At 43.3% G+C, this 19815-nt stretch overlaps 1 protein-coding gene across 1 annotated transcript in view; it reads right to left on the reverse strand.

The window, feature by feature from the left end:
- The window catches only part of EPG5 (ectopic P-granules autophagy protein 5 homolog), an 87564-nt gene that overhangs the window by 53347 nt on the left and 14402 nt on the right, over positions 1 to 19815 (reverse strand). Inside the window, exons 4-16 of the mRNA XM_045021658.1 lie at positions 18481 to 18617; positions 17792 to 17899; positions 17282 to 17355; positions 15872 to 15980; positions 13526 to 13640; positions 12875 to 13025; positions 9499 to 9654; positions 8876 to 9033; positions 4572 to 4726; positions 3782 to 3922; positions 3274 to 3438; positions 2216 to 2341; positions 1618 to 1877 (exon numbers count right to left, since the gene is read on the reverse strand). Coding sequence (XP_044877593.1) covers positions 1618 to 1877; positions 2216 to 2341; positions 3274 to 3438; positions 3782 to 3922; positions 4572 to 4726; positions 8876 to 9033; positions 9499 to 9654; positions 12875 to 13025; positions 13526 to 13640; positions 15872 to 15980; positions 17282 to 17355; positions 17792 to 17899; positions 18481 to 18617 — 1855 coding nt within the window. The remainder of the gene's footprint in view (positions 1 to 1617; positions 1878 to 2215; positions 2342 to 3273; positions 3439 to 3781; positions 3923 to 4571; positions 4727 to 8875; positions 9034 to 9498; positions 9655 to 12874; positions 13026 to 13525; positions 13641 to 15871; positions 15981 to 17281; positions 17356 to 17791; positions 17900 to 18480; positions 18618 to 19815) is intronic.

Raw genomic sequence — 19815 nt, forward strand, 5'->3', positions numbered from 1 at the left:
GCTTCTGGCAAACAGAGGCTAAGGACACCATCCCTGCCCATCCTGGCTAATAGCCATTGATGGACCTCCATGAATTTATCTAGTTCTTTTTTGAACTCTATTATAGTCTTGGCCTTCATGACATCCTTTGGCAAGGAGTTCCACAGGTTGACTGTGCGTTGTATGAAAAAATACTTCCTTTTGTTTGTTTTAAACCTGCTGCCTATTAATATCATTTGGTGACCCCCCCCCCCCATCCCCCGCCAGTTCTTACGGTATGAGGAGTAAATAACACTTCCTTATTTACTTTCTCCACCCTGGTTATAATTTTATAAACCTCTATCATATCCCCCCCTTAGTCGTCTCTTTTCCAAGCTGAAAAGTCCCAGTCTTACTAATCTCCCCTCATACGGAAGCCGTTCCATACCCCTAATCATTTTTGTTGCCCTTTTCTGAATCTTTTCCAATTCCAATATATCTTTTTGAGACGGGGTAAGCAGATCTGCACGCAGTATTCAAGATGTGAGCGTACCATGGATTTACACAGGAGCAATAAGATATTTTCTGTCTTATTATCTATCCCTTTCCTAATGATTCCCAACATTCTGTTCGGTTTTTTGTCTGCCGCTGCACATTGAGTGGAGGTTTTCAGAAAAGCACTAGGACAATTTCTCCTCACAAATTAAATCAACATTATATGGAGAAAGCAAAATGGCTAAAAGTTGAGAAAAGAGTGAAAATATTGAGGCAGGACACGAGTAGCATCACTTTACAGTTTTGAACTAATCAAAGGAGAAACTCACAGAGAGCCTAACCACAAAGTGGCTGAGACTACGCTAGAAAGGACTGTTTTGAAACATGTTTAATGCTAGGTTAGGATGCTCATTAACATTTTGATTGAAGTAACAAGCGTCTTACCAATTTCTAGTACACAAGACGGACAGGGATGTTTCTGAACATCCTGTTGCAACACTGTTAGAAAACGTTGCTGCAGACTAATATGGGAGGGAATGCAAGACATCACTTTTTGGTTAGCAGGGTTAAGAAGGAACCCCTGTCCACAAGGACTACAGACATTACGCCAGCAATTATTGTTTTAACACTGTCATCACTTAGCATTGTTTCAACCATAATGTGAAGAGAGCCTAAGGGCAGGTCTACACTAAGGGCGGGGGTCGAACTAGGGTACGCAAGTCAAAGTAGCCTAGTTCGAACTACTTACCCGTCCAGACGCCGTGGGATCGAAGTCCGCGGCTCCAAGGTCGACTCCGCCACCGCCTTTTGCAGTGGTGGAGTAGCGGAGTCGACCGCGGCGCTTCCGGAGTTCGAACTATCGCGTCTAGATCAGACGCGATAGTTCGAACTCCGAGAAGTCGAACTCACCGTGTCGACCCGGACGGTAAGTGTAGACTAGCCCTTAGTTATAACTGAGGAAATGAAATAAATTAGCATGTTACTGGAAAGCATTCTCCTGAGGTGACCGGAGAAAAGGGTTTTCTATCCCCCTCTGTAAAATACTGAGACCATTTGAAGATGAACAAGAAGAATGTATTAGCCCTCCGGGTCCATTACCATTTAGGATGCTCAGCCCACTGGAGTTACCCACTCCTCACAAGCACCAGTAAAAGGCACACTTACCTATGACCCAGTGTAGTCATTGCCAATGCAAGGTAACAGCCAATAGGGATGCCGGATTTGACAGCCTTCAGTAGTGGATGAAGCATGACTGATTCTGTCATGTCTAGCATAGTGCTGAAAGCAGGAACTGCAGGCCAACGCTGCTGCACACCATGATCATTTCTGTGCAGCTTTAACCTCAAAATCAAGCCCCACGCCCACTGATTAAAGGAGGTCTCGGGTGTCTCTCCATAACGAACAACACTAGCCAAGTAGGAGACCTATAAGAAAGAAGTCACATGACCAGAGAGGAAGAAAGATCCAGGAGTTAGGGCATTAGACTAGGACTAGAGGCTCTGATTTAATTCCCTGCTCACCACAGACCCCTGTGTGACACTGGGCCTTGACTTTGCAATCTTTATAATGCTCTTTTAACATACACACACACAAAGACTAACAAATACCTTAGCTCAAGCATCATAACTATCCTTTCAGTCATGAAATGCCCAATACAACGGCATGAAAGTTTGGGTTTTTTAAAATTAAGCTTGAGGTTCCTACACTTCTTTCATCTACAACCACCAAAAATTCACAGAGGGCGGGAGAGGGGGAGAAGTACCTGTTTGATGCTCTCAGAAAGCAGTCCACCATACGGTTTTTGAGGGAGGTATTTCTGGTAAGCTTCTAGGATCATTAATGCAACTTCAGCATGGACAGCTGGATCGAGGTGAAGAGTAGTAGTGTCCTGTTAAAGTTTGTTTTCTTTATTAAAGAAGACCTATAAACTTGTATCATCATTCTCACTGTAACGTACCCTCGCCTGGCTTTTGGTTATATCACCAAGGAATGTGTAAAGACAGTGTAAACACAAAAAGGAAAACACATAGCTGGTGCATTAGATTAGCCAAATGCTTGGTCAGCAAGAGGAGTCTTGCACCGTACACTGAAGGATAATGAACTCAGGCTCAGAGACTTCTAGCCACACAGAGTTCTACAGCTGAGGACCTGTCTATGGAGAATGACCTTCCTAGAGATCCCAAGAGTTTATTGATTTGTTTTTGAGTTTTCTGGCCCCATCCTGAAAAAAAACAACATATAAAAACCATTTCAAAAGCTAAAGTTTCTATACAATATTTCAAACCACAATTCCAAAGACTAGTTTCCAGTTTGAAGGACTTTTCCACAACCACCAGCCAATCATATCATAACAAAGACTTCACACTTAAATTAGCTCAGTTTCCAGACACACACACACCCAACTCCTATAAATCCATCCTCCTCCTTAAATGCACGAAAGGAAAAGGTGATCTATGCCATGCACCTGAAAATCTGACTACTGGCAGGCCCAGGAGAGAAGCACATTCCAGAGTCGTCAGGCCCTCAGAAAACACACTGCCGGTTGCCTCCTCTGTTTTATAATGAGGGAGCTTTGCCTCTGCCAACTGTGACAGTATGGCAGGGGAACAGAACTGGTTCCTCCAGTAGCATCTTCCAAAACCATTGGGATACCTGTATTCTCACACCTTCAAATGCTCACAAAGCAACCCATCACATCCCAGTAGAATGCGTTAGATCTATTAACCGATCTCCAGCATTCGTGATTAGTTACAATGCTAGCTGAATAACAGTTTTTCTCAGGTCTGACTGAGTGTCAAGCTTTCAATTTTTAATACATACATGCTCACCAAATCCCCAGTTTAGCCCTTCCAGGATAATGCAGGCTAGTTTATTCTCCACTGTGTTCAGATTGTAATTCAATAGCCAGTCACGGATCAGCGCTATCTCCGAGGAAGAGGGCTCCCAAAGGTACAATGGCAGCTCTTTAAACAAGTATAAGGAAACCTGTGGAGGGGGAAAATACACGTATTACAAATCAATGGTTAAAGAGATTGGTTTCTTTAGTGCTGACAATGTGCTCAGCACTGTACAACACACAGTGGAAAAGGACTGACCGTTACTCAACACTGATCCCAGCATCCCTCATTTCCCCCATTCTATTTACTCCCATCTGAACACGCTGAGCATATTTGCTCACAGTCACAGCACAACCAGTTTCTATTTGCACTACCTAATAAAGCACTGTGTGCCAAATGTCTGATTATTCATCCTTAATACACTAGGTCATAACATCCACTTTAAGCTCTTAACACAGTGGCTGTTTTAAAGGACACAGATCGGCTCTTACCATCCCGACTTTTTCAATGGTGTCTCTAACTCGATCCAGGAGCACAGAAATGATCCCAGTATGGACACCTGTGATTGCTCCCAAGAGTTCTCTGCCAACCTTTGAAAATGTCTCTCTTGTGGAAATGCTGACATAAGATACCTGAGAAGGTGAGAACAGAGGGGTGGAGGGGACAAAAAAAAACCCCACACATTATGATTAGGTTCATGGGTAGTATAGTGGAGAATACAATAAAATAACATGTATTTTCTTTTGCTGATCCTGGACAGTGGTGTTTACAAATTGCAAACTCCAGTCCAAGTTCTTCCAATTGTTTATCCTGACATAGCATGAAAAATTATTGGACCACACTGCCTAGGCTGCATGGACTCCATGGATCTCAGAAAATTAAAACAGAGCATAGACGGGTAGCAATAAAGTTGGAGAGTCAGAGCTCCAGCTCAGTCAGTTCTGATGCACTGCAGGCCAGCTCCAACAGAGAAAGGAAATGAGGAAAGGAAAGGAAAAGATTTCCCATGTCCTGACTTTGTTCATTCCAGCCTGGTCTACAGAAGTGATGTTCCGATGTAGCAATGACAAACAAGCCATCCAGATACTTTAATTCAGTCCTAGAGTATTAAACAATCAAGCCAGGAGAAGAGAACAGCTTGATAGGGTTAGAAATTAAAGCCTTAATCCTAATGGGTGCTGAGTGCCTTGAACTTTCCATTTAACTTAACAGTGGAAGACTGCTCAGTGCCCCACTGTAGTGTTCAGCACCTCACAGAACTGGCCCCGTGGCATTGCCCACCTCATATATCTCCAGTACAATGACTCTGATAAAGTCCTCATCTACATCAGCCCGCTTGGCTTGTGCCATCTGAGCAAACGTGGTGAGCAGACAAATTTCTTCCGAGCAGTTCATGGACGTAAGATTCTTCTCAAAGTTTTCAATGTGTTCTGGGTCTGCAAATCACGTGGAGGGAATACACGTCAATATAGGTCAAATGGTTAATTGCCTCCTATAAAAAACGTATATTTTACCTTTAGTCTAATGCCAGGAACAGAAACAGGGACATACGAACTGCCAGGCTGGATCGAACCCAGTGTCCCATATAGTACAGTATCCTGCCTCCAAAACTGGCCAGTCCCAGCCCTTTCAGATAAGGTGCAAGGAACCCAGTAGCAGGTAGCTATGGAATACCCTGCCCACCTGAAAGGTTCCTTCCTAACCCCAATAGTTATAGGTGCATTTATGTCTTGAAGCATGAGGATTTATAGTCTTTCCAAAACTCCTGGGGTGGGGGAAGGGGACTGTTAATTGTTATTACTCTAACTCTGGATGCTCATTATTCATAAAAATGTTTGGGGTTTTTTAGAATTTATTAACCTGTTGGCTTCAATGATATCTTCTGGCAATGATTTCCACAAGTGAACTACAAATTGTGTGAAACGACCAGTGATGGGGTGAACTAGGTCCGGAGGCCTCGCCACCCTGCCTCACCCCACCCCAGAAAAAAGCAGAGGAGAAGTCCTCCAGGCAGCCAATCAGAGAGGCTGCTGGAGCAGCCACAAGGGCCATATAAAAGGAAGCAGCACAGGCAGGGCACTCAGTTACTGCCTGGAGCTTGAAGAGGGAAACCAGGGTGCCTGGCTGCCTGGAAAAGCAGCAGGGCCACAGACAGCTCACCTCAGGCAGGACTGAGTCCAGGGAAGGCTGCTGATGACCAGGTGCCTGGCTGGCTTGAAGAGCAGCATGACCATGGACAGGTCAGTGCAGGCAGGATTGAGCCCAGGAAACTGAACCCAGAACCTAGGTGACAGTACTGTGATGGGCCCTGCCAATCTGGCTGAATACTGAGCCCGGGCAGGGGCACTTGCAAGAGGTGAGTGCTGGTGCCGTTACAAGACCTTTTCCTTTTATCAGTTTTAAATAGTTTATATAACACTGGTCTACAATTTTTGAAAAGTCGTCTGCTTCAGAGATAAAATGTGGTATTTATTATGTATTTTGATGTGCTGAATTCAAATATGACAATTAAAACAACTGATTGGCTACTGTTTCTAAGATATTTAAGTTTTTACATTTTATGTCTATGTATATTGTGTAGATAGTAGAGTTTTAATCATAAATTGTAAACCTAGGTCTTTTCATGTGTTTATGGGTGCTTTACATGATATTTCACCTGTCCTGTTTATGTAACACTTTAAAAATCAGCAAAAGGGTTATATAACTAAAATTTATTATGAAACAAAAGGCAAAAAACTATTATGTACATAGTTTAGTCCTATTCAGTGTCTACTCGGCGCTTCTTGGCTTGTCTCTTGTATTCATTAAATGGAGCATCTCTTGTCATTGTCCAGCAATAGTCTGCAAGCATTGATGGGCTCCATTTGCCCTGATAGCGTTTCTCCATTGTTGCAATGTCCTGGTGAAATCGCTCGCCGTGCTCGTCGCTCACTGCTCCGCAGTTCGGTGGAAAAAAATCTAAATGTGAGTGCAAAAAATGTATCTTTAGTGACATGTTGCAACCAAGGCTTTTGTATGCCTTGAGGAGGTTTTCCACCAACAACCTGTAGTTGTCTGCCTTGTTGTTTCCGAGAAAATTTATTGCCACTAACTGGAAGGCTTTCCATGCAGTCTTTTCCTTGCCACGCAGTGCATGGTCAAATGCATCATCTCGAAGAAGTTTACGAATCTGAGGACCAACAAAGACACCTTCCTTTATCTTAGCTTCACTTAACCTTGGAAATTTTCCACGGAGGTACTTGAAAGCTGCTTGTGTTTTGTCAATGGCCTTGACAAAGTTCTTCATCAGACCCAGCTTGATGTGTAAGGGTGGTAACAAAATCTTCCTTGATTCAACAAGTAGTGGATGCTGAACACTTTTCCTCCCAGGCTCCAATGACTGTCGGAGTGGCCAATCTTTCTTGATGTAATGGGAATCTCTTGCACGACTATCCCATTCGCAGAGAAAACAGCAGTACTTTGTGTATCCAGTCTGCAGACCAACAACCTTCAAATCGCCACAAAGCTGCCACTGATATTGGTCACAGTTTATGCACCTCAAAAGTTGTTTCATGTTGTCATAGGTGTCCTTCATATGGACTGCATGACCAACTGGAATTGATGGCAAAACATTGCCATTATGCAGTAAAACAGCTTTAAGACTCGTCTTCGATGAATCAATGAACTGTCTGCACTCATCTGGATCGTGAACGATGTTGAGGGCTGCCATCACACCATTGATGTTGTTGCAGGCTACAAGATCACCTTCCATGAAGATGAATGGGACAAGATCCTTTTGACGGTCACGGAACATGGAAACCCTAACATCACCTGCCAGGAGATTCCACTGCTGTAGTCTGGAGCCCAACAGCTCTGCCTTACTCTTGGGTAGTTCCAAATCCCTGACAAGGTCATTCAGTTGACCTTGTGTTCTGAGGTGTGGTTCAGAGGAGGAGGATGGGAGAAAATGTGGGTCCTGTGACACTGATGGTTCAGGACCAGAAGTTTCATCCTCTTCCTCTTCCTCGTCTGACTCAAGTGAGAATGATTCTGGTGCATCAGGAACCGGCAGTCCTTCTCCGTGGAGTACTGGGCCTATAGCTGATGGAATGTTTGGATAATGCACAGTCCACTTTTTCTTCTTTGACACACCTTTCCCAACTGGAGGCACCATGCAGAAGTAACAATTGCTGGTATGATCTGTTGGCTCTCTCCAAATCATTGGCACTGCAAAAGGCATAGATTTCCTTTTCCTGTTCAACCACTGGCGAAGATTTGTTGCACAAGTGTTGCAGCATATGTGTGGGGCCCACCTCTTGTCCTGATCTCCAATTTTGCAGCCAAAATAAAGGTGACAGGCTTTCTTAACCATAGTGGTTATACTGCGCTTTTGTGATGCAAAAGTCACTTCACCACAAACATAGCAGAAGTTATCTGCACTGTTCACACAAGTACGAGGCATCTCTGCTCACTTTGGCTAAACAGAAACGTGTCCTTTTGCAAAATCAAACACTGACAAATAAGAGAGCACGACACTGTATGATTTCTAGAGCTGATATAGGGCAATTTGTTCAGCAGAGTGATGTAAGCTTCATTATGATTGCATCATCCATGACTTCTAGGAACAACATGATGCAATTCATATCATGTATGACGCAATACCAGCTTCAGATTGCATCATTCATTGTTTTGCCTAAAAAGCAAGTACTGTCCAAACCCAGTCATAGATTTATTCATAGATCCAGTCAAAGATGTATTTTAGTCATTTCCAGTTTAAATTGAGATCCCTTCCCTTTATAACTCACTTATCCTCCGCTATTCCCAAGTCCAGGGTCGTATATACTGACCCAATAGCATAACTTGAAAACTAGAGCCAATCAACAATTTTAAGCATCATTTTTGTTCTCAGTGACCCAGAATTAGTAAAGTTTGACTACATTTATTTCAGAAGCATTTTGCCTGTAGAGCAGTAATCAGTAATCAGTCAAGGCAAGATCAGAACTGGGGAGAGCCAAGCAGAGCAGGTACGTTTTTAGTAAGTTCAGGGATTTTGCTCATCCCATATACCATGATTTTAGACAGCAATTAAGCTAGTGAAGTCATTCTGCACTGATTGAAAACTAAAATGAGCACTAGAAAACTGAACCCCAAAACGAAGCGATGTCCAAGAATTCTGTGTTACAAAGCCTGGGGGAAGCTCTGCTTCTCCCAGACACAGACCAACAAAAGTGGCTGAGCCTTGTCCTGGATTGAAGACAACACTACACATCTGCTGAGTATTTAAACTGAAGATTTCAACTTTGGTTTTGGAAAACTGTGTGAATGGAGTTAACTTTGCAGTAACTCAGAAGGGCACCACCTCGTTATAAGAACTGAAAGAAAAGCAGGCTCACACCCAACCAGAAAGGGGGCGCCCGCGAGAGGTGGGTGCCGCCCTGTTCAAAACAGTGATTGCAGTTACCAATCAGAAGGGGCAACATCCTTGTTCTTTGGAATACACATGCCTAGGCACTGGAAGAAGGGCTGTGTTTAACTACAGATCCAGAACAGAATTCAAAACACTGCCCTGCAGGTTCCTTAATTCATAGCAAGCAAAGGAATTCTACCTCTGAGTTTGTGCTTGCAGTCGGCAGGCTGCATGGTGGAGCAGAGATTTTCCAGGTGCTCATTTTCTGCACAATGCATGATGAAGAAGAGCTTCCAAAGCATGCCACTCGATATCGTTCCATAAGGCATCTCAGACATGAACTGCCAGACACCCAGCCTGTTGGATTTTGAGCCAAGTAGAAATAATTTGTACAATAATAAGCCTCAGTGCCTGAAAAGAAATTACAGGTCCAGACCCTCTGCTCTGGCTGAGGAGCCCACACCTCATTTGGGAAAGAGGAGAACAAGAGTGGGCTTTCTGTTCTCTTGATCCCACTTTGCGCTGATCAAGTCCCCACAGCATAAGTTACATCAGCCTGTTGAGTTCTAACCACTCCCCTTTTGGGTACCCATCTGCATGTTTAAGGATCTTGCATGCTACAGTCTAATCAGAAAATATTGAATCACTATTAAAATATTAAGTAACAATCTGACCAAAGCGGTCCATGCAGATTCTGGATTCTGCAGCCTGGGGTGTTCTGATGCAGGGTTTTATTTGGTCCCACCTCTAGACCTGCACCCTCCTATTGTTTTTAATAGCATTTTGGTGTGAGTTTTCACATCCTTCACTGGGATTTCCTACCTTTTTGCCTTCAGCACATGTAGAACAGCCCGAAGAAACAGTTCATCGAATTCCACTTGCAGTTTCTCCACAGAATAGGGGTGCATTATTGATCCATACTCTTTATTGCAGCTAACGTACTGGGCCCAGTGGTCACTCACGTAACAAACTGTCATCCTATGCAATAGGGGTTAAGGGAAAGGAGGATAAAAAGATCAGAGAGTACATCATCAGTGTCCAGAAACAGTAACTCCGATCACAAGCAAGAGCCAAACATTCAATCTTCTGTTCTCAAGTTTCAGAGTGTCTGGCACCTATACCCTCGGAGTTTTCCATCTGCTGAGAACTTTAGAGTCATAATAACTGTTATCTTTCTTTGGTCTTACAGGTAAATAAGTTGGCATTTTACTAGACTAAATAAGTTAGGACACACACGCTTGTGCGTCAAACACATCCCTCTCTTACGAATTGCAGTGCACACAAAAAAGCCCATACATCTAATAATTAAGAAACACCATTAACTTGCTCAGCACTGAACAAGTATGAAGGAAGCCATAACCTTTGTGCTAAAGCGAGTACAATCTAGATTAGACAGTAATAAACACATGGACTGAAGTAGCAGAATTGTAGAAGGGACCATGTAGAGTCTCTTTTGGTTTACAGCTATGTCCATTCACTACAACAACAAAGAGCTTCAAGTAATTAATTGAATTAAATCACCTGTCATGGTTCTGGGTTAGCATAGAGAAAGCATGTAGAACATCCAACTGTATTATTAACCCAAAAGGGAAAGCATGAAAGAAACATTTTTTTGAAATACATTTCATCCTGTAAAAAGCGACAAAGAGTCCTGTGGCACCTTATAGACTAACAGATTGGAGCATAAGCCTTCATGGGTGAATACCCACTTCATCAGATGCATTTCATCCTGTGGCTTGCAGCTTCTCTTGGTGCACCTTTGAGACAGTTTGGCAGACAGGATCCTGCACACATCATGCACTGGCAGTTTCCATCCTGTACCCTTTTCTCTATCCACTTTTTTTTTTTTTTTTTTAACCCTCAGACACACACAAGGTGGGTGAGTGAGATAATATCTTTCATTGGACCAACTTCTGTTGGAGAGAGAGACACGCTTTCGAGCCACACAGAGCTCTTCTTCAGGTCGGGGAAATGTTCTAAGGCCTGCTCTACACTACAGAGTTAGGTTGATGTAAGGCAGCTTACGCTGACCTATCTCTAAGCACCTACACTAAAATGTAGTTCCCATCAATGTAAGTCGCCCACTACATTGACTTAACTCCACCTTCACAAGAGATATAGCAGTTAGGTCGATGCTGTTAGGGCAAGATGTCTGTTACTTACATTGGCTGTTGGCTGTCAGCCCTGTATGGGGTTCACAGCCACAGGGGCCCCCAGCCAGCCCCAGGAGCTGACAACCTGAACTGTCAGCCCCCCGGGGGGGAGGGGCACGAAGAGGGGGACGAGACCTCTGGCTGTAAGCGCCACGCAGGGCTGGGCTCCAGCTATGAGCCCCATAGCAGGGGGGCTCCAGCTGTCAGTGCTCCACAATGCCCACACAGTTAAATGGGTAGAAGCACTCCCGGTGAGAACACATACCACCGATAGAAGGAGCATAATGTGGACATGAAACACCGCTTTAATTAATGCAGTGGCTCTATAGATGACTTAAGTCAACTTAATTTTGTAGTGTAGACATACCCTAAGAGTGTCACAGCTAAATGCAAGGTGGAACAGATTGTTTAGCATAAGAAGTTAGCACATATTCTTAGGGACCATTCAAGGCAGAGTGGCCCATTAACACGTAAGCAGTCATAGGACCAAAAGAGGGGGCTGGCAGGTTAGATTGTTATAATAAGCAATAAATCCAGTGTCTGTTCAGTCCATGATTTTTAATGTCTAGCAGAGTTATGAATTTGAGCTCCCAGGCTTGTCTTTTGAAAAGTTTTTGTGCACATTTCCTTAGAGGAAGAGGACTGACCAATCACTCTCTATCAGACCTTTCTGTGAAAAGTGTTCACCCACAGGTGATAGGGTGTTTTCGTCTTTTATCATTTTCCTGTGAGAGTTCGAGAGTGTAGCGACTGTCTGGTTTCACCCACAGAATTGTTTTGGGGCATTTAGTGCACTGGATCACATGTTGTGATAGGCATGTGTAGGATTCATGGATCTTAAAAGGTGTCATGGAGAGTGTTGATCATTATAGCAGTGGACATGTGTGTGCAGGTTTTGCATCTGTTGTTCTGGCAGGGTCTCGTGCCACTTTGAGTTGGTGCATCCTGATCTATGCAGAGCTTGCTTCTGATTATGAGCTTGGTGAGGTTGGGAGGTTGTTTGAAGCCTAGAAGAGGGAGTTCAGGAAAAATTGAGTCTGGATTGTAGTAGTTTGATGATACCCCATGTGTGTTTCGGAGTAGGACTGTAGGCGACAACTAAGTGTTTGCAGTCGCAGGAGGCTTTATTTCTATATTGAAGCAGGTTCTCTCAGGTTATTTGGGTGGCCTGTTCCATGATGTGATCTACTTCTTTGGTGGAGTGCCCTTGTTTGGTGAAGGCAGTTTTGTGTGTGTTAAGGTGTATATATCCTGGACTTTCTTCTTGGAGCAAATTCAGTGGTAACTGAGTGCCTGGCTGTAGACAACAGATGTCTTGGTTTGTTTGAGGTTGTTAAAGGATATATGAATGTAAGTGTGGTGATCTGTGGGTTTCTTGCATATGGTTGTCTACAGTTCCATTGTTGAAGCTGATTGTGGTGTCCAGGAAGTTGATACTAGTGTGGGAGTGTTCCAGAATTTAATGGACGGGTCGTAGTGGTTGAAGTTGTAGTAGAAATCTATGAGGGAGTTTAAGCCATCTATTCAGAGAAGGAAAATATTGTTTTTCTTAACATTCTGCTTTTTAAGCCTTTTGGCTCTGGCTCGGTGGTCTCCGTGTCAACAGACTGGTATATGCTGCACAGGGTGCAGCACTGGTGGCTAAGCATATTATATTTATTTTATGTATTAAAAATACCTCTGCTCCATTATGCTGTGCACTGATCCCTGCTGAGTCGCTGTGTAACATTATTGTCCCTCCTTGCTCCTGCGGGTTCATCAGGCATATTCCAAATAACTACCTGCAGACTGTGTGAACTGATGGTCACACAGCTTTTCTTTGCCCCACTGTGTACCCTCCATCCTGTGAGTTTGGTGCCCTCTAAGGGTTCCTAGCCTATATGCTGAGAAATACTATCACTGAACTTACTCTAAATCACATTCATATGCTCACATACGTTATATGCCTATACACACACACAGCTAGATTTATTGCGGCCCCTGTCAAACTCCAAGATCTGTCTGTGCAGATTCACATGACAGAGGAAGAAAGCTGTTCCTCTTACCTGATCAGATGACCAATTCGTTTCACAAACTGCCGGTAGCGTGCTCTATTAAATGTTTCCAGCCCCACAGCTAGCAGCTCCACTAAGGAGTTGGCAAAGGCAAAAATCTTCATCATCTCCTGAGGGGTTGTTTTTTCAGGGAAATAATCACCTACAAAATCAAAACACTGAACCGTAAGTTTCACAAAAATCAGCAAGTTACCTAGAAATTTAGAACTCAAAAAACATTAGAAACAATGAGGGAGTGCATTTCTATTCCGCTATCTAGATGATTGATTTCATACAGCATGAATACCATTTTATAACAGACAGATTCACAGTAGATTAAAATCTAATTGTGCAAGTACAAATAATTTATGTAAATTGCCTGCAGGAGATCTCGTAATCTTTTCACGTGGGTGAACAGAGATGGAGAAGAGTTTAAGAAACAGTGATTGAGCACAAGGAGTGAGGCGTTTATAATTTATAGGCCAGGGAAAAGAGATGGGATCTGAAACGCAGATCTACTGCCAGTTACCACAGATCAGAGTGAAAGGAGAGATAAAATCTAGTCCTTCAGAGGACACTGGAACAATATAAGTCCCCAACATGTTTGACATTTAAAATCATTCCTTATCCCCTACAAGTCTATGTATTTAGCAGCCAATTCACCTTTAGAGTTAAACCCAAGAAAATGCTGAAACAGTTCATGAAATGGAAACTGTGACAGGAGGACAATCAAGTCATCTTCCAAAAGGAGAATCCAGCTAGTTTCGGGATCTTCATCCTACAAAAAAAAGAAATATATCAGAGTGGATTTTATTAGCTTCCCCCAAGAGGAGAGGGGAGCAGACAATGAATGAACCTGGCTATTGTACTATCTACCTCCAGTTTTCTTTTGAAGGAAGAGAAAGAATGTAGCAAAGGGATTCTGGTCTTCTTCCCACTCCTCACTGTGACACCAGAATGTCAGTGCCAATTGGCAAGGGGCACAGAGGGGGTGCATAGGGGCTACAGGAATCTCTTGAGGCAGATATGTGTATTCTAGTTCAAAGAATGCTATGTAAGGTTTCCAATAGAAGTCTATATTACAATGTTATTGATGACCAGAGTGACATGTCTGTACAGGTAATATGTAAGGAGTTATGTACATGCACTGAAAATTGTAAGGTTTGGGTTTAGGGACAGGTTGCCAGCCAAGGTGAAAAACCAGTTTCCTGTCAGACAAGAAATGTTTTATCTAGTTGGCTGTTTGAATGTAAACTAAGTAGAATATACTTCACAATGAGTCTCCTATCATCAGTGTGAACTGAATGCAAATGAAGGATTGCAGGGACTTCAGAAAGAAACTAACAGGAAGAAAAAGAGCAATGGGAAGAACCCTGTCTGAAGGTGCATATGAAAGGCTCGCTCTACTATATTGGTGGGGGCAAAGACGACACGCTGTCACCCTTCACTGAGGAAGTAAAAGGACGGTGATTCTGCTTTATGGAAGGATCTCAATAAGGCTTGGCTGAAAACAACCTTGGGCAACAAACTTCTATAGACAGGAGGTTAACCTGTTTGTTGAGTTTAGTCTCTTGAAAGAGACAAAGGCTTACATATAAAATAAAATCATTGGTTTCCAATATTCTTACTCATTGTCAATGGAATCTCTGTTCTTGGGTAACGAAGTTATTCTTGTTTTCACTATAAACATACCTAAGTGCTGTGGTGTTAAGCAAAGTGGTGTGTATGGTTCCTTTATGAACAGCAGGTGTGTATGGTAAGCTAGTACATATGGTTCCTTTGTGAACAGCCGGCCTGCTAATTCTGTGTGTGTTCAATGGATAAGATGCTGGGCACTGCAGGCAACATTCTGAGGATGGGGGTTAGGAGGCGGTGTAGCGGGGAGGGTTTGGTGTGCGCCTATTGTGTCCTGCAGAGGCCTGGAAGGCAGTGCTTGTGCTGCCAGAGGCTGGTGGTTTCAGGGAACTGACCCACAGCAGGCTCAGACAAGACTGCTTCATGCTAAAGGCAGGTGTGGTGAGGTACCTCACAACGCTGGGTACACCTAGGAAGTATCACACTCACAACATATACTTTCATTCCCCCGTTCTGTGTGTTCCTATATGACAGCAACCATCAACTATAAAGAAGTGGTAGATACCATCTTCAAAGTACGAGGGAAAAAACTTCATAGCCCCCAGCGCAGCACTATTTCCATGATGACTGAAAGGAGGAAAGTTCCCAAATGGGTATCTATTTCTGCACTATTAAATAACAAGGGTAATTTTATACAACTATTTTTAGAACAGTCTATTCTATTTCCCTCCTTCCCGATTAGATTACCTGAGGTATTCGCTCTCAGATTTATATTACTGGAAATTTAATACTCTATGACAGTGATACTCAGACTGTGGCTCATGAGCCACAAGTAGCTCTTTAATGTGTCTCTTTGCAGCTCTTTGCAGCACAGGGTATTAAAACACTGATTTAATTATTAACCAATCTAAGTTACTAACCACTCAGGATAACTTAACTGGTTAATAACATAATAAAAGTATCAACTTGCACTAAATTACTAACTTATTTGCGGTGAGAATTTTATATAACTAAATATTTCCCATCAGACTGTTTAAAAATGAGTAGTACTATGGTAAATGAAACCATGAATGCATAGTGTGTGGCTCTTTTTGGGTAACGTTGATCGGGGGGCTGGACCAATTTGTGTAATGCGGATGCTGACAGCTATTGAACCAAACTGTAAACCCTGTGTATAATGCAAACAATTTCAAGTTAGGGGGTGCGGCAACACCCTCAGTTCCCACAGCTATGATGTGGATGGCTAATTTGGCTTCTGAATAACTCAGGTCTAAGTATCACTGTTCTACAATGAAGAGAATATAAGATTTATTGTTTGAAATGGAACTTCATTACAGGTGAATATTTAGTTTTTCCCTCCTCCAACTCTTCAATAAGACACATACAACAGGCTTGAGCACAAACATTAAGCAGAGCAGTTTAGTTTTAAAGTACCTCTTCTCCTCCCTCATCTACTAATGTCCAGTTCCCAGATTCTTTCCCAGAGGAGGTGGAGGATTTTCTTTCACTTGGTGTCATGTGGCACATAAAGTCTGCTCGATTTCTGGGGAATACAAATTCATTTCACATGAAAGCCAGGCTTAAGTAAATTAGAGAAACAAGTAAACATTCAAGATTTGTAGTACACCTCTACCCCAATATAACATGACCCGATATAACACGGTAAAGCAGTGCTCCGCGCGGGGGGGGGGGCGGGGTGGCGGCGCTGCGTGCTCCGGCAGATCAAGTTAGATATAATGCAGTTTCACGTATAACTGCTACTGACTTGAAATAGCTACAGTACAACTCTGACTATGCACGGTTTTAGGGGACACCCAAAACCTGGCTCAACAGACTGAAGTCTGCACTCAGGGGGCCAGATCCTCAGCTGATGTACTTCAGTAAAGCTTCATGAAGTTCAATGAAGCTTTGCAGATTTACAAGGGCTGAAGGATCTGCTCCAGGGTTTTCAACCTAGCCTGCAAACTCTGAGCACAGACATCAAAATCTGTAGGCCAATTTCTTTCCCACACTGCCTCAGTCAGCTCAGCTTAGTATATAAATCCTTATGCACTGAAATCAAACCTTCAACAGATGGTTGGAGTTTCAGTTAATTGGAGTTTGGACAACCCAGATTTGACTAATATTAACTCTAAAAATAACTCAGTCCAGCTCTCTCTTTACCCATTTAAAATATTTCTGTAGAACTGCTTCAGATCAGTTAGGCTCAATAGCTACTATCTTGACATTCAGAAAACCAGTGGCTGTAACTGTCATAATGCAGTGAGCACACACAGACATAAAAGTCACACTAACCTTTACTAATCTAACAGAGCAGGGTGGGGAGGAGGACACTCAAACAGGAAAAGATTGTGGTTTTGATCAGAACATTTATTTCCTCTGAAATATGTTTCATTTGTTATCATTGGTCCTTGACTTCACTGTTTTCATCAAGTATTGCAATTGTTTTTTTCTGAGTAAAGTTAGACGTATAGGGGAAAAAATTAAACAGCATAATCTTTGCAGGCAACAATTGTTCCAGACCTAGTGACTCAAGAACTTCTTTTTCATCCATGACAATTGTTCCTGCAAACAGTAGCCGAGAACTTTATTTCAACGTTGATAAGAACAATAGGCTATTGCACATTCATCATGCTAAATATTTAGCATCTGAGAATAGTGCTGCGGCTGTAAATAGAGGATGAGTGAACAACAACAAGGCTTTAGACTTAACTATCAGTTCACTGTGCCCATTTTGACAATTCCTCAACGTCATCTGAATATCCCTAGTGCTGCCATGTGTTTGAATATCCAGAGATAAACATTGTCAAAACACGTGTACAAATTCTCTCCTTTCCCACTTACTTGATGGGAGACATAAGCAAGGCAAGAGACTGCATAAAATGAAAGACTCCTGATGGGTTATCCAAGACTTTGATCTGAAATGAAACCAAGATTTCAGTCTAAGCAAACCAGAAGCCTCAGCTAGTTTAGTTTCAGCTTCTAAATAAAATCTCTGAATTTCCATGATCTGGCTTTTCCTTTAACTTTCTAGCATTAAAGGAAAATCTTGACAAAGCCCACTTGCTGATCTAAGCGAGAAATAGGTCTTCAAAGAAGACACAGCTTTTGCCTTTAGCTGCAGATCTCACTACGGCACAAGATTGGGAGGGCTGAAAATCCAGCCCATCAAAGCCCCACAGAAAGATTTTGGCTCCTCTCCTTCCTAGGCCCCAGATTCCATATTTCTGGACTCTGCCAGTTAGTCTAGTAATAGTCTTATGGTTTCAAGCGGGAGAGACTCTCTTCCTTTCTCCCACCCACTCCAAAATCTCAGCCAAAAAAAGCAAAGCACACAGGATTAAACATTCACACCTGAATGAACGAAGCAGCCCATCCGCTGACACCTGCTGGGCAACGGAGGATGTGGTTTAAGAGGAAGAGGTGGTCTCCTGGACAGCCAACTCTTTGCAAGACTGACACCTAAACAATAAAGAGGATCTTGTAAGGGAATTTCAAGGTCGGCTCCTTCACAGACTTTTCTATTACTCTCCTTGCACTTTCCAACAGAGAATGCTTTATCACCAAAAGGCTGACGGGGACAAGAGTACTCTTTGACAAGCAGGGGCTGCTGCCTGATTTAAGAGCTACAATACAAAGCTTTTTTTTTAAAAAAAAAAAAAAGGACTGATTTATGTGAAACTGAGTAATGAAGAAAGATCAACAGATTGACAGTGATGAAGACCTCCATCTCCAACATGAGTTTTCCCCAAGCTGCCTTATTAATGTGCTCTGTCCTAATCCAAACCAACCACCTTTGGGTTCACAGGCTCCAGTCCTCCCAACACCTGGGGTCTCAGTTGATTCTATCAACAAAAGAGCCAATTATGTTAGTGGTTTCAGTGATGTGGCCATTGTCTGCTAAGAACTGGAATGAAACCACCAAATTCTTTTCACCAGGACACCAAACAGCAAGAGCAGTGGTGAGCTTTCCAGGGATGGCCTCTGGGACTGATTCAGTTCATTTTAATAAACAGCAGTTACTCCATACACTCCTCCCTTACCAGCCTTTGCAGCCAAAGGAGGAGGTCACTCTGGAACTGAGGATCTTCAATAACTCTGCGCGTGAAACCGAAAAGAATGCTGACACATTCTTTCAGGTGACCCAAGTCCGAGGAAAGGTTTTCTGACTGCTTAGAAGCTGTGAATTAGAAACAGAATTAGAGCTCCGACACTGCTGATGCTTAAGAGCCCTGCTAGCCCTCACGGCTTTAGGGGTTCTATAGAAAATTTCTCCTTTGTCTTTTATATGTACAGTAGAACCTCAGAGTTACAAACACCTCGGGAATGTTGTTCGTGACTCTGAACATTATGATGGTTCTTTCAAAAGTTTACAACTGAACATTGACTTAATACAGCTTTGAAACTTTACTATGCAGAAGAAAAATGCTGCTTTTAACCATCTTACTATAAATGAAACACTTTTTTTTATTTCCTTTTATTTTTAGTAGTTTATATTTAACACAGCACTATACTGTGTTTGCTTTTTTGTGTCTCTCTCTCTGCTGCTGCCTGATTGCTTACTTCCGGTTTCAAATGAGGTATGTGGTTGGCTGGTCAATTTATAACTCTGATGTTCATAACTCTGAGGTTCTACTGTCAGGGGCGGCTCCAGGCCCCAGCACGCCAAGCGCGTGCTTGGGGCGGCATGCCGCGGGGGGCGCTCTGCCGGTCGCCGGGAGGATGGCAGGCGGCTCCGGTGGACTTCCCACAGGCGTGCCTGCAGAGGGTCCGCTGGTCCCGCAGCTCCAGTGGACCTCTCGCAGGCATCCCTGCAGAGTGTCCGCTGGTCCTGCGGCTTCAGAGGAGCATCCGCAGGCATGCCTGCGGGAGGTCCCCCGGAGCCGCGGGACCAGCAGACCCTCCGCAGGCACGTCTGCGGGAGGTCCACCGGAGCCATGGGACCAGCGACCAGAAGAGCGCCCCCTGCGGCATGCCGCCGTGCTTGGGGTGGCGAAATGGCTAGAGCCGCCCCTGTCTACTGTATATTATTAAATCCAAACAAATACTCTACTACTCTCTAAAACTAAGACACTAGTTTTTTTAAAACATCTTGTAATCACTAAATAGCAACTTTGATATACAAATGTCTTTGTTAATTTAAGTTAAAGCCTCCCTTCTGCCCACTTCCAGCACGCAGAACGAAAATATTTTTCTGACATAGGCAAAGCCAGTGCCACTACATAGATCAGACAGCAGGGGGCACTCCTGCAATCTGCTACCAAAATAAGCTTAAGCACATGACTTCTGCAACTGTGTCTATGCTCCACGAGACTGAAGTGAGAAATTCAGGGTGGTTTTGATGGACTGGGATTTCATGGGCCACAGAATAAGTCCCC

Source organism: Mauremys mutica, chromosome 6 (genome assembly GCF_020497125.1).
Source record: "Mauremys mutica isolate MM-2020 ecotype Southern chromosome 6, ASM2049712v1, whole genome shotgun sequence".
In the NCBI taxonomy this organism is placed as follows: domain Eukaryota; kingdom Metazoa; phylum Chordata; order Testudines; family Geoemydidae; genus Mauremys; species Mauremys mutica.